We start from the raw sequence: 16,020 nt of genomic DNA on the forward strand, positions 1-16,020 counted from the left end.
TAAAACTATTTACATAGAATATTACAGTAAATATATAGTTTCGCTCTGTAAAAATGATGCATTACTTGGAGGTTTGCCAATTGAACTGGTGATGGGATGTTGACTGTAGCTGTATCACAGGAAATACAATTATGACATCACTTCCTGTGGGGCATTTTGATAACCAGGTTAAGAAATATGAACATGCACTGTCATTTAAGGGAAAAAGGGAGGAAAAAAAGCCTCGTTCTTATCATTCTTGAAGTCAGAAAGTGATTTCTCCAGAGTGTCTTTTTTCATTTCCTGATTTGGGCCGGAGGAGAATAAAAAGAGACAGTTTGCCTGTGGATGAATAGAACTGACCCATTAATGTGACAAGTCGTCCTCCCCTACGGCTGCTGAATATATACTGTACCGTAACCGCTATTGCAGGGGAAAGAGCTACTGAATTCATTCCCAGAGAGAAAAAGCATGTGAAAATATCACGGATCTGTCGCTTATTGCTAGCGCAGCTCAACATGCTCACGGTTTTGTAAACACATTTTAAGAGCTATTGACAGAAAGAGGTCCCTCTGAAGTGTTTGCGGATGTGTGTGCGTTTGAAAGAGAGCGCTCTTGTTTCTTTGTTTACCTACTAAACCCTTCCATTGTTTTGACATAATTAATCAAAGGCAGAGAGAATGACATGACATTGTGAAAATCATTAGAGGAATAATGAGAAGCAGGAACGCAGCGAGCAAAACAGCGATTAATGTTTTACGCTGCACATCTCTGCCATGCCACAACACAAGGGCTTTGACTGACATGGCTAATTCGACTCGTCGTCATCAAACAACCACTGGTTTAAAACAACAAATGAGCAACATTCAAAAAGAGCGAACAAAACAACATTTTCGTGTAATCATGCTGATGTTCGGCAGACAGTATATAAGTGGTGCGATGTGTCTTGTCAAGCTTTTCATAGCTTGCATCAAAGTTAGCCTAGAGCCTAGTGTTAAATTAAATTCATGCATTTAAATAATAGCCTCATTTTGTTATAATTACACTATAAATATGACTGATATAATACCTAGCATAAATCATCATACCCTATGTCCTGTGGGTTGTACCTTAAATAAATCTGTAGGAATTGCTACACGGTAATATGTGTAAAATGTAACTTGTGAAGCTCGTAATGGTTCTTTTCAAATTTCGCACACCATTTAGTCGTTCATAATTAATGCGGAGTTAATTAAGGCCTTCTCACAGTCATTAACAAGATGGTAATTCTAATTAAATAGAAACACTTTTAAGTAGAGTCTAATATTGGATTCTCATTGATTCAAGTTTGATTAAAAAAGAATAAAGATCATTTCAGAAGTGCTATATGATGTAACATGGTATTAATAACACTAATACTACAGCTGCTACTACTAACTACTGTAGCTTTGCATTTCCTAACAGTTCTTGGAATTTGTGAAAAGCACAATTCAGTACATTACAATTACAATTAGGTTTTTTTGTTCATTTTTAAAATAAATTCTATATAAGAGTTCAGAATAATGAATTATAAAAAATAATATTTTTAAAATAATTAAAATGATTAATAATTTATTTTAAATTTGATTCAATAAATTATATCAGTCAGTTGCAGATTTAAATTAATGAATAAATAAGTATATAAATAAATACATTAATAATAATAATAATAATAAATTATAAATAATAATATTTTTTATTAATTTTAATTATTAATGTACATATACTTTAATGCATTTTTTGTACTGCAAGTAAAACCAAAGAGCACTGTAAAAATAAATTTCCATCAAAGCAACCAGAGGCAATGCAACAAATGATTTATGCAAGCTAGCGTTGATTTGATGCAGACAAAGGGAGAGCTGATCTGCCACCTAAAAACAGCAACGATTACCAGAAGCAAACTACACCGTGAGTGTGTGACCTCCAGTGATATAATCGCTGTTAAAACGGGGTTTTTGTAGTTGTCTCTGCATATTGTTGGAATAAGAGAAAGTATTATGACACATTTCAACATTGAGAATTCCTACATGTAAAGTTAAAAAAATACAAAAACAAAAAATACAGATTTCAACACAGTGCTGGTCTTCTAACAAAAATAATAAGGCCCAGTCTTACCTTGTCTTCTTGGTCACTCTCGGTGTCACACTGCAAGACAAAGAAAAAGGACACAGTAGAGCAGTGCAGAATCTGCTAGATGTGATGGAGCTGAAACACTTTTTTTTTGCTTTTAAATATAAAGCTATTATGAAGTGGAAATCTGATTTCAGCAGTCTCGCACTGCACAGCTCATCAGCAGAGTAATAAAAGTCTAAGCAGGAAAAGGCTGTTCTTATCTCACTCAGTGGCCAGGCCTCATTACATCTGCCTATTACCACCAGCAGGGTTTTTTCTCCCCGACAGCAAGTAGAGTACGAGTCTTCACGTCTCATAGGCCACAGACACACTGCAGCTAAATACAGCTGTCAGTCCGCTGCTTAATCTTCTTCTGTGCACAGAGTTTGATTGTTTACAGAAATAACTGTGCATTTTGCTCATGAAATCAATCCTGAAATTCAGTGAATCGATTACTTTGGTCAAAAATAGCTAACACTAAATGAATTGCATTTTTGTTAGGATTCGGTATAGATGCCGATTTCCTGATTCAGTTAGATTCCAATTCACAAGCTCCTGATTCGATTCTGATTCAGAATCAGAATCAGAATCAGAATCAGAAGAGCTTTATTACCAAGTATGTTTACACACACAAGGAATTTGACTCGAATCTGGAATCTGATTCGATTCTGATTCATGTGAGTATTATAAATTGTAAATTAGACAGGGCAGTTTCAGATTCATTCAAAGCATATTTTGAACTATTCATTATAAGAACCAGCTCAAAACTGACATTTATTTTGATATTTCAACTATATCTGTCGTGTTTAAATCACTAAAAAAACTAATTGGAGTCATTTGTTCACGAATCAGACTACACTGGTCACACTGTATGATTTTTATTTAATAAAAAGAATCAGTTCATAAAAGTCATTAATTTTTCAAATCGGGCTACGCTGGTCAGACTGTGTTTCTGATTCACTTAAAAGAACTGGCTCATAAGAGTCATTTGTTCATGAATTAGGCTACACTGGATGCTCTGTATGTTTTTGATTCACTAAAAAGAATCATATGAGTGATTCGTTCATGAAACAGACTACACTGGAGGTGCTCTACAATATAAATTGGATTCACTAAAAAGAACCAGTTCACAAGAGTCATTCAATTTCAGAATCAAGCTACTCTGGTAGCACTGCATGCTTTGGATTCACTAAAAAGAACCAGTTCATATGAGTCATTTATTCTGAGAACTGGGCTACACTGATCGCACTGTATGTTTTTGATTCACTAAAAAGAACCACATGTAATATTACAGACGTTACACTGAAGGAATAGTAAAAAAACAAACAAATGCAAGACAAAACAACAGAGGGCATTGCTGTCTCCATGCAAAATACACCAACGAATAATTGGTGAAAAAATGTATAAACATAGCATGATATTAAAATGCTGAATTTAAGCCTTTCTGACCAATTTCAATTTCAAGGTCCACTTAATTCTTTATCTGCTAATTAGCAAGGAGCACACAGATGACTTGGCTGGGGGAGATGCATTCAGGGTTTGAGCTTGGACTCCCTAATGAAGGCCTGCTAGGGGGGCGGGGCCTAAGGTCTTCAGGGCCAATTACACCAAGTGGAGCTTAACCCTGTGGCAGCCCTGAATGATTGACAGTTCTGGGATCCATATTCCTGCAAGGACTGAGTGCTAGGGACAGAAAGTGAGAGGACTGGACACAGCAAGAGAGAGAGGGGGGGTTATATTCTGGCACAAGTCTCTCCCGTCTGACCTGATACAGGGCCTGGTGAGCAGCATCCAATTTACAGCCCCAGTCCAACGGGATTTGAGACATACGGGGCTCATGTATTATACATAACCAATAAACACACACACATAGCAGATGTTAATAAAATACTGCTCTGGTGTGTGCCAGCATGCTAAAACTGTTAGCATTACAGTAAAAATGCTATGAAACAAAATCGGCATCATATATTGAAGCTTTCTGAATATAACTGAATTTAACTCTGTTCCCATCCTGGGCCATAATAGTCGATCTAACATGCACTACTGCATAGAGCTTTCCTAAAGGCCTGGGGCTTCCCCTCATTTGGTCTAGCCAAGGTTCATGAAGAGTTAAAATAATGAGCAAAATATATTTTTCCAGTGTGTTGTGATCCATAAAAACACCGTCGGTATCTCCATTGGCGTGTCAGTGCTCCCCGCGCCCAGCCTAGCGCTTTGATTGCGGAGATATGAGAGGAATGAAATGACTCGCCCTTGCTTGTGAAGCAAATGGAATGTGCTAATAGAACTCATCGCATTACCCAATGCAAAAGTGCCATAGCTCATTACATCAGGATAAAAGGATATCATTGTAGACGGTGAGCAGAATTGACTTTCTGCGCTGCGACTTGATGATTTAATCAACTGTTCTCTTTCGCTTCTCATCCGCGTGCCTGTCGATAACACAGGTGCCGCTAAACGACACTCTCGCAAGCCAGCAAGTGGAGAAAGGGAAGAAATTGCTGTCATTATTCTTTCTCTCTCTCCTGCTCCTACTTTCCAAGAATAGAGGTATGCAAATTTCTGTACTGGTGTTGAGAGAAGAAATTGAGAAAGGAGGGGTGGGTCCAGACGGAAATACCTTTATAGTGGGAAAGTAAAAGTAACGGAAAAGGTAAGATGAGATTGGGCAGGCAGCTTGTTTGTCCTTAACAGGAGAAGCTGCACTTTTCACAAATAATGAAAAAAGGTAAGATCTGTTACATGTTATGACTCAAAGTATATTAGAATGTCTGAGTTGTGGCATAATGCTTAGTGCACATGCTTAACATGCTTATGTGGAAGATGCAGGTTCGAGTCAAGTGAAATTTTTCCATCCCTGGCTTTCTCTCCACCATTTCCTGTTCTAGTTCATATATATATTTATGCTAAAGCTATATACAGAATACAATATACAAACTATAATTAGAATGTAATAAAATATTAATTTTATATTATAATTGCTAGTTAACTATATATAGCTTTATTAATAATATAATATAATATAATATAATATAATATAATATAATATAATATAAGTTAACAGAAAACATCTTCTGATGCACGACCTTGGACACATCATCAGTGTATATATAATATAATATAATATAATATAATATATATTTATTATTGACTGAAGAAGCACACATCCATTTGGACTGATGAAGTTCGAAGAAAACAACAGTAAAGGATGCTGACGAGAGTAAATATGAAGAGATTGGCATAATGATGGTCAGTCCAACGTATTTAATTCCTCTAAAACACTTGGTATTACAGTCATATTGGATGGATTAACTTGGGAATCCAACTCAGCATTTTCTTGCTTTTTTTTCTGGTGTGGTGTTAATTTCAAAGCCAAACACTTCTCCAATTGATCTTGGCTGCAGATCAATATAGCATGTTAAGCTTATTAAAACAGCCAATGGCCTCAGTGGAACAGGAGAGCCATCTGCCTTAGTTAGACACACACTCCTCAGATACAGCGAAGGAGGAAGAGTAAGGAGCTAATTAGGCCTCCGAATGAGACCAGTAGTGTTCATGCAGTCTGTACTGCAGCAGTGCAGCATGGGAGCTAAACACATCCTGAAAAGCCTCATGAAATCAAAAATTATTCAACATATTTGAGAAAAATCGTGAAGCATGAAAACTAAGAAATCATGGTTCATTATGCACCTTTGCTCATACTACTTATCAATTTGTTTAAGAAGGAAATGGCAAAAAGGCAATGCCTTCAATGACTTGTGGTTTGTCCACTGGCTATATGAAATGGGAAAAGCCCTTTGATATGTCGCCAACATCTTGTTACAACATGAAATGTCAACACAGCACTCTTTAAACAATTTCATGGGTTCTTGAAAGTCTGGACTGGAATGGAAGTCTTTGATTGGCTGGTTTTTAAACAACACATCTACAACGACAAACTTCCAAAGAGAGCGTTTACATGAAAATATCTTCAAGCAAAATACATTTCATTTCTTATTTGAAGTCAAATCCCATAGGCCTCGTAAGTGCGGCTAACAATGGCAGGCAATAAAGAAACAAAAGCAATCGTTTTCTGAGCTGCGTTTTTGCCATTGTCCGAGGCTCCGAGCTGAACCAGACTTCTCAAAAACGAAAACTTCGGAGCCCACATCAAACCTGCATGACACACTCTGGTGAAGGGCCAACACAATGAAAAATGTGTGGTTTAAATCCAGCACAGCTACGAGCCAAACACAGCAAACACTCCGAAAATATGCTTCAAAAATATGTTCGGAAACAGCGCATAAAGAGATCTGTTCTTATTTAGCAGTCATTGATGTAAAACCGCAGTCAAATGTCAAGTTAGGACGCAAAGTGTTCGGCGTTCCATTTCATGGTCTATTTGCCATTGTGTTGTAATTGGCACTGTCACCGAACGCTGAAATTAATTGAGACTGATCTGAGCTTGATTACAGAGGCAGCGGGGGTCCGGAAGGTTGACGATAGGTTGGTAAGCTCTCTCTCTCTCTTCCTCCATCCCTCCTCCTCTTCTCTTCCCTATGCTATTTTCACTCTCTGCTGTCGCTCTCTCTCTCGCTCTGCCTGCGGGCTATGGTGGGTGGCGGTGGGGGACGGTGGGGGACAGCTTGAAGAATGGCAACCATTGCCAGGGTCAGCTCTGACAGTGCCAATTTGATGCGCTGCCACGGAGAGCTACGTGCCCCACCTCCCTCGTCCCCCCTCATTCTCTCTCTCCCTCTCCTCCTACCTCCCACAGAAAAAGCTGTGCGTCCTGATGGTTTTCTGATGCAAACCATGGCGCGGCAAAATGGTTTTTCCCCTCCTGCTGCCTGCTTCTCCATCTGCCACTGGGGCCGCTCCGCCGCCGGCCGCCTGCCTGTCACAGCGTGCAGCGAAATTAGCCAGGGAGGAGGCGCTCGCTAGTGCTAATTACGTTTTAATCATTGGAAATGTGTTGGCAAATCAAGGCCTGGAGCTCCCACTCTCTGCTCTGCGGAAAGGAGGAGTGTGTGTGTGCGTGTGTTGAGATGGATAGAAGAGGACAGAAGAACAGAGAGAGGAAGCGAAAACAGGCCCAGCCAGCGCTGAGCTAAGAGTCAGACGCTCTGAAGAGAAAATGGCGGCGTGCCTTGTGCTGTCTGCTGAGAGTGAGGCTTTGAGTATTGGGCCACAGAGAGGCAAGACATTTCACCGGAAGCTTTGTGCTGTGAGATTGAAACCACCGCTTCTCCAAGTCTACCATACAGAGCGAGTTATTCCACACTGAGGCGGATATTGAAGACTCATGAGTGCCAAGGTGACATTGTAACTTGTATATATTTTGTACTATATTTTGCATGTGACATCATTCATTTTTACTCAGTGTTTCTTAAAGTACTCGTAAAAAATCTTGTAAAAGTGCATTGTGTACCAATAAACACAGGGTCACATCAAGCTTTAATAAAATGCATGATAAATGGTTAAAATAAATGAAACTGCTAATAAAAAAAGTACAAGTAATATATATATATATATATACAGTGGGTACGGAAAGTATTCAGACCCCCTTCAATTTTTCACTCTTTGTTATATTGCAGCCATTTGCTAAAATCATTTAAGTTATATATATATATAAATATATATATTTTTTTTTTAATATTTTTTTTAAATATTTGATTAATTTTATAAAATTTTATGCAACATAATAAAAAAGTTTTAACTGAGAAAAATAAATATAAAAAAAACAAATCACAAAAAAATTGTGAAATTGTGAAAAATAACGTAATTATTCATTTTCTTTTTGAATGATATCGCTCTGAAAAAAAAAAAAAAAAACTTTCCCCCAAAATAGCATAGTATATGATTTCTCACGTTTGTGTCTCAGGTAAACACAAAATGTCTTTTTTGGTCCATGTTTTGAGAAAGTCTAAGAAACCCTGATCAAACTTACTGCAAGCAGATGTCAAAGATAAATCAAAGATCCACATAAAAACACAAGCCAGACGACAACCATTAAAACATTAATCGAGTTAACACAACATCAGAAAAGCCAATGCTGCACTACACTATTTATGTATTCAGCGCTTATGTAATTTTAAGCTCAAATGTCTAAAGCTAAACCTGACACAAATGGCAGAGTGCACAAATGGCAGACTTGGGTGTGTGACATAAATTACATGACTGTTAATCATCTAGCCCATGACCCTGTCTCTGCGTTCTCCACAAGCCTTTAACATTAAACCCAAGTGAAATCTAACCTCACTTAGCAGAAAAAACACAGCAGCGCTGCTGTCAGCCGCAACAGCGAGGAGAAGGAAATGTATCTCGACACCTTTGACTGGGTTAGGCCATTAACAGCGCCGGGATCCAAACCTGATGACATTCAGGGACTAATTCACACAGCATCTGCGTGACGTCCAGCTGTCATCCTAAAGTACGGCAGGATGAAGGAGCGGAGGAACAAATGAGGAGGGAAGCGTGACAGCCAGGAGGCCCTGGATACGGAAAAACGTCTCCTTCACCAGTAGAGTGTGGCCTGTCCCAGGGCAGCTCCCTGTCTCTCTCTCACCCCTGTCAGGAAAGCAGTCATCTGCTGCCTGGCCTAATAACCTCCAGCCTGATCGTACCGTCCCACCCTCTCCCTCAAGCACCTCACCAACATCTGCAGGCAATTTCCTCCCCGATATAACACTTTCTCCAGACCGTGAGCACTGAATAAGAGCTAACGGACTGAGGAGAGCACAAATACTGAAGCTCTGTTCCAAAACCCAGTGAGCTGCCAACAAAAAGCAACACTTTAAGGCAGTGGTCGCCAACCCGTCGATCGCGATCACTGTCCCAGTAGCTCCCGAAAAAAAACCTGTAAAATAAGTACAAAAATGCATTACATTTATGGGGTTATATTAATGTATCACTGAATGGAACTGTCTTGAGAAAAGTTTCGATGGCAATGGCATTTTCTTCTCCTCCTATAAAGCGCAGCTCTGCTTTGTTTACAGCGGTAACCAAGGAAACGCTATATTGTGGGCAGTTCATAAGCAGTGTTGCCAAGTCCGCGGTTTTCCCGTTTTGTTCATGTCCGCGGGTTGAAGCGACCCCAATAACGTGATATTTAGTCCCTGGAATGTGAATTTTACTGGAAGATCCCCGCCGAAAAACGTGTATTTTACCCCCGGAATGCGATTTTTACAGGGAACTCCCCTCGAAATGCGATTGGACTAGTTTTATTGCGAAAACCTGGCAACCCTGTTAATAGGCTCCACCTTCTGTCAGAGAGTGCGTCTCATTCAGACCTGCTGTTTTTGTTTCGTGCAGATGTTTTATGTAGCAAATAAATAAATAACACCTAAAGTCAGACCATTCTGTTTTTGTTTTAAATCTGAATTCTGAATCAGCTATTATTGGCGCATCACTAATTAAAATACTAAGTAAAAGGCCTCAAATTTGAAGTACAATCTGGGATGTCTTTCTCTATAAATTCTTCAATAGGAAGATCTTGTCTTTCATAAAGGCCGAGGTCAGGGATCTTGGGCCTAAAAAGGTTGGTGACCACTGCTTTAAGGCATCATAGGCGGCTCATAACACAAAGTGTGCTCTAAAAGGTAGCAAAAATTCCTTTATGAAGAAGGCAATCCCATAATGCACTGTAGTGTAAAAATAAAATAAAATAAATAAACAAAAAATCCAAGATAGTGGACACATTGAGAAAAATGTTAATAGTTAATACAAATAAAAGAAAAACATTTAATTATATTGCTATAAAATACTTTTAATGTATTATAAAATTTGTAATTTTTTGAATTAAACTTGAATTTCATTATTATTAATAATATTTATAAACATTTAAAGTAGTGCTGTCAAACGATTAATCGCGAATAATTGCATCAAAAATAAACGTTTTTGTTTACATATGTGCGTGTACTGTGTATATTTGTTATGTATATATAAATACACACACATGCATGTATATGTTTAAGAAAAATGTTACTTATATATTAAATATACTTATATATAATATAAATGATATGAATATAAATATATACATGTAAATATTTTTCAAATGTATACTGTATGTGTATTTTGGATGCGATTAATGGCAATTAATCGTTTGACAGCACTAATTTAATATATTTATTTGTTTGTACTGTGCCAGTAGCTTCACAACATGTTTACATCAAAATCTATTACAATCAATTCTGAGTTGTTATTATTGTGATGCAGAGTTGCTGCCTTTGAAGACTGCTTTAAATCATCACTTATAAGGTTTCATGACAATTAGGATGCTGCCTTTGAAGAATGCAGTATTGCTATTTCAATATTTTTAAAATAGCACCATATGCAACGATTCAGAGCCATGCAAAGAGTGACAAGAAACACTGGTGTATAAGAAAAAGAGAAGAAAAGAAGCTGAATCTCAAGTATCGAGAGCCATTCTTAGACATACATCAGCCACACACACACTCTCTGTGTGATACCGTGCCAGCAACAGGAAAGGGTTAGCAGGTACAAGATATTTGTGTGTGTGTTGTACCTGTATGCATGCATGTAAATGTGTCTGCGTATCTTGAGGGTACGTCTACCTTTAAAATAACTTGTCAGCTAAGCTGCTTGGGCTGACAGATGTGAGATGGCGCCCTGAGGTGGAGCTTGGCACAGACAGATGGTGCCACAGGGGCAACGCGCTTAGCTGATCAACCAAGGGTGGTATTGTCACCCAGCCTGCCAGCCACACGTGTGAGGAAGATGAAATCATATGTGCAAATCATTGCTATAATTTAAGTTCCAAAAAAAAGAAAAGTGTTGTGTCCATATGACATTGACACTAAAATCCCTCTGAACAAAGAATGAAAGTCTGAAATATAAAAAGAGCATATAATGTAAGGACATGTTAAATTAAAACTTAAAATCTAATTATCATTATACAGTATATGTTTTAAAATAATTTATTTTCAAAATTTTAGGGTCAGTGTGATTTTTTTTATGCTCTCATGCACACCAAGGCATTTATTTGATCAAAATATGTGAAAACATTACTACAATTTAAAATCTCCGTTTTCTTTTTGAATATATATTTAAATATAATTTATTCCTGTGATGATCAAGCTGAATTTTCAGCAGTCATTACTCCAGTCTTCAGTGTCACATGATCCTTCAGAAATCATTCTAATATGATAATGATTTGCTATAATTTTCAATGTTGAAAATGTTTGGCTGCTTAATATTTTTTGGAATTTGTTTTTCCAGAGTTAGAATAGAAAGCTAAAAAACAGCATTTATTTGAAAATAATATATATATGAAATATGTATATATTATGAAATATATATATATATTTCAATTTCACAGAAAAGACTGTCAAGGAAAAAAAGTACATTCAAAGGGAATTGAAACACGATTATACATTTCTATGTAAATTGTTTATGAAATCTATTTTGAACATAAATTGTCCTAGGTCATGACTACTTTAAACATCCAAGGTTACTTTTACATTCTTTACATTACAATCTTTACTTTTTTTGTCCACTGGAAAGTTATCGGAAAGGCATATATTTAAAGTTCAGTCAGCAATGAACTGCGCTTCTGTCCCTCACTGCCTCATTTTCATTCATGTCAAATTAACTATGGCGTCCTCTCTGACTAAGGTTTATTTCAACATGCAAGACACTCTTCTTCCCCCGTAATAAACAAACAAACAATCACGAGTCAGTGTGTAGTTCACTCCCACAGGCATTCAGTGCTGAAGAAGGTTAGGCAGCAAACAGTTGCCGGCTTAATCAAAGATTAATAGAACGATTTTCAGACAATTAAATACATCAGATTGCATTGTTTGAACCATTATGGCTCCTCCCTGGGGAACAGTCCACTTTGTTTGCATTTTAATTACTGCATGCGCAGATGACATTTGCTCTGATGCCAGCTGCCATCTTTGTTATGCTTCTCCTTGTACCCTCTGGTAAAAAGCAGTGAAGTGGAAAATGTATGGATGAATGTATGCAATTATGATATAACTGAACATCCCGACAAAATAAAGATCTACACTGGACAACTCGACAATGCAGAAGCACAGGTGTCAAAAATGTCACACTGACAGACTAGTTTCATTCGTGCCTGTATAGAAATCAGATTAGATGTGGATGTGCACTATTCTTGCTTTCCTTCATATTTTCTTCATCACACTCTCTAATTTTCAATCGAACTCTAGTATCTCTATTTTTATCCATTTCTCTGTGTCTACCCCACTTTCTCTCTCTTTCTCCAGCAGGAAAGGATGTGTGGCTTTAATCACTTTGCTCCCCACACCTGATGGCACACTATTAACTCTAGGTCTCTCTGGTGACCCCGCGGGTCGTTGCCCATCACATCAAGTTTTTATTAGGGAATTTTCCTCATCATTAGCTCTGGCCCAGACACCCACCATTAATATTCATTCTGCTGCACACTTCCATCATCCTCTGTCTCTGTTTTACCACCATCCATCTGAAATGCTCACCACCTATCATTAACAGAGCTCCATTCATCTGTTCACAGTTGTTTGAGAAGACACACACCTACCTGGCTGTAACCTATGATTTTTATAAGTTAAAAATAAAACAAAGATTATTGGAGTACGTTTAACAATAAAATACTATTTTAGTTACCTACTTAAAAATGTCATGTTTAATTCAATGTGGGATTTCCTATTTTTTTCAGTGTTTAGATAGATAGATAGATAGATAGATAGAAATTACAACATAAAATATGTAAATACTAGTTCTGTCAAACGATTAATCATGATTAATCACATCCAAAATAAAAAAATTTGTTTACATAATATATGTGTGTGTACTGTGTTCATTTATTATGTATATATAAATACACACACATGCACGTATATATTTAAGAAAAATATGTTACATTTGTATATTAAATATATTTATATTAGGGCTGGTAATTTAACGCGTTAATTAGATTAATTAATTACGGTGAAAAATAACGCGTTAAAATTATTAACGCATTTAATGCACTTGCCCCGCCCCAGACCTATGTGGGTGATCTGACATTTCATACAGTTGATTGATGACAAATATGAGGCAGGGCAACAACTCACTGTGTGATGGAGCCTATAGAATGTAGTTAGAATGTCTCTAAAATTCAAGATATGGGGCAAAAATGCCCCTGTTTAAGTTTTTGTCTCATGTTTACATCATATAGTTAAGCAATATCACACGAGCAATAAGTGCAATATCACACGAGTGCAAATGTGACACTGATCTTATACAACAGTTCAGTAAATAAGAAGTTAATATTGTTATTTTAGACACAATGTTGTCTGTTTTGCTCAATTTCAAAGCAGAACTGTTTGTCTCTGAGCAACACAGCAGCATTTCATTTCTTAATCCACATTTTGAACGAACTGGGTGAATCATTAGGCGCGTTGGATTTGAAGCGGCGCTGCACAGACCGATCGGTGTATGACATCAAAGGTTCAAAAGCATAAGGAGCCGTCTTTCAAAAGCATAAGGAGCCGTCTGCTCTCTAATCACTCTTGCGGTACTTTGATGTCATACGGTCTGATGGTGATGATCCGCTTCAAGTCGAACAAGCTTAATGATTCAATAGACCATTCACAAAGAACCATTTACTTCACTCCTGAATGAATCAGCCATTTGAACGAATCAAATGAATGAATAAATGACTCGATGGCTTAATCATTAAGACATTTACCACCACCTACTGACAGTTTTAGTTTATTATTTAGAGTATCACTTCATTTAAGAAATATTTAATATTTCCATAATAATAATAATAAAATCAATAAAATAAATTATTAAAGGTATAGTTCACCTACCCAAAAATGGCAATTGTGTCATCATTTATTCACCCTTATGGTCCAAAAGAGTATATGTAATACATTTGATCAAACAAAATATTTCTTGCTGAAGCTACTTTTTGTAATGTCTGTTTGATGCTTTACACAACAATGACTTTAAATTATCTTTTGGGAGTAATTTCTTAGCCAAATTTGATGTGCTATTAATTTGTGATTAATTAGATTAATTAATCGCCACATCATGTAATTAATTATATAAAAAATTTTAATCGCTTACCAGCCCTAATTTATGTATATCTATTATATAAATATAAACATATACATGTAAATACATGTAAATATTTTCAAAATATATACTGTATGAGTGTGTATTTATATATATACATAATATACACAGTATAAACATATTATGTAAACAAAAACTTTTATTTTGGATGTGATTAATCGTGATTTATCGTTTGACAGCACTAGTAAATACATATATAAGTAAAAAATCTATCTATCTATCTATCTATCTATCTCAATTTATTATATACTGTATATATATATACATACATATATATATATATATATATATATATATATTTATTTATTATAGATTAATGCACATTTCTATATTTACTTTACTAGATTATACATTAAATAAAAGTACTCACTTAACTGTTTGTAAATTGTGATCTGATTACATGCAGTTTAACTGCTGGAAAAACAACAGTACAGTAACTGCTGAACAAAAGCATTAACTAACAAGCCGGACCAATGAGCCCCTCAGCTAGAAGAGACACTCCCACCCACACACACACTTACAGAGGTGATAAGACAGACAGACTCAAACAGCTCCAGCGGGGAACTCTCACTTTCAGAGGACTCCTGTTCCAGGGGATGTGGTGCTGAACAGAGGCTATGCTAGCCACAGGCTCCTCCAGCAATTAATTGACAATAAGAAGTATTCCTCAATGCAATATTTTAAATTTGATATTTAAAACTCAATTTAAATATGTACAGATAAACAATTTGTACTGCCAATAAACACAGCACAGATGTGCTGGATAGAGCGAAACGCTAATATTTGTATTTTCCAAGTGCCGAACAGCTTTAGTTCTAGTGCCATTATCATTAGTTATGAATTATTTTTTCTAGACATGCTTGATCCAATTGTTCTCAAACAATCAACATAAACACTTCTCAACATGCAAACAAGCCTAGACGAATAAACACCAACGGAAACGTCTCGCTCTCTACTTGGCGGCCCTGCCGAGCTGCCAAAGATCTGCTTTATAAACAACAAAAATATTTAATTTGAGAGAGTGATGCTGAGCAAAATTAAATTAAAAGGAACTCATGCTAACTGTTAAATTATTCGCGGCACGCTAAATTACATTTGCTTTTCCATCGGAGAGATCAAACGGGCAAACTCCAGCACTCCAGTGCTAATTATTTACAGTCTTCACCTCCCTCCCTTCCCAGGAGGCTTAATAAATACACTATTTCTCTCTCTCACACACACATTTTTGCATACACTTGTTTATTTCTGTTTTTTTTTTTTGTTAATAATAATATATTCTCTCACTTCCTTACCCACAATTCCATAAACTCCTGTGTCAAGAGACGAGACCGAGATTGGGATTGTAATCCTAGTGCACAGTGGGGCTTCTTAAAAAAAGCAGGAGACGAGACCGAGATTGTAATCCTAGTGTACAGTGGGGCTTCTTAAAAAAAGCAGGCCATCTAAAGCAGGATGGGACCTGTGGGAGTGTTGCTGTGGCAGCGTCGCAATGGGAGCGAGGGGTGAGTGACACCAATGGCTGTCATTGGGATTAATTAGCATGCTAAGTGGCGGAGGGAAGCACTAGGCAGGGGGTGTGAAGCAGAGCCATCTGACATGCACACACACACCAGAAGTGTGGATTTTCACCAAAGGTGGCGGCAGTGCAGATTGCAATCGCACCCCTGAGAAGTGATCTCACACATACACCCCTCTCTGAAAAACCAAATAAAAACAGAAAAGGTGTCTGCCTGATGTGCAGTTAAGAGGGAGAACTAAACTAAAAGTATTTCTAATAAGTGGCAGCCAAAAAAACATCAATGTGCATTTCCTACTCGCCCCCCCCCCCCCCCCCACTCA

General features: G+C 37.1%; 1 protein-coding gene across 6 annotated transcripts in view; it reads right to left on the reverse strand.

Annotated features, from left to right (window-relative positions):
- LOC107693947 (autism susceptibility gene 2 protein-like) overlaps positions 1-16,020 on the reverse strand; it is a 391,097-nt gene that overhangs the window by 125,555 nt on the left and 249,522 nt on the right. For all 6 annotated transcript variants that reach the window (XM_016493521.1, XM_016493520.1, XM_016493519.1 and 3 more), the window contains one exon: positions 2,113-2,142. In XM_016493521.1, the coding sequence (XP_016349007.1) occupies positions 2,113-2,142 (30 nt within the window). The remainder of the gene's footprint in view (positions 1-2,112; positions 2,143-16,020) is intronic.

Source organism: Sinocyclocheilus anshuiensis, unplaced genomic scaffold, assembly GCF_001515605.1.
Source record: "Sinocyclocheilus anshuiensis isolate Anshui unplaced genomic scaffold, SAMN03320099.WGS_v1.1 scaffold694, whole genome shotgun sequence".
NCBI classification, from domain to species: Eukaryota; Metazoa; Chordata; class Actinopteri; order Cypriniformes; family Cyprinidae; genus Sinocyclocheilus; species Sinocyclocheilus anshuiensis.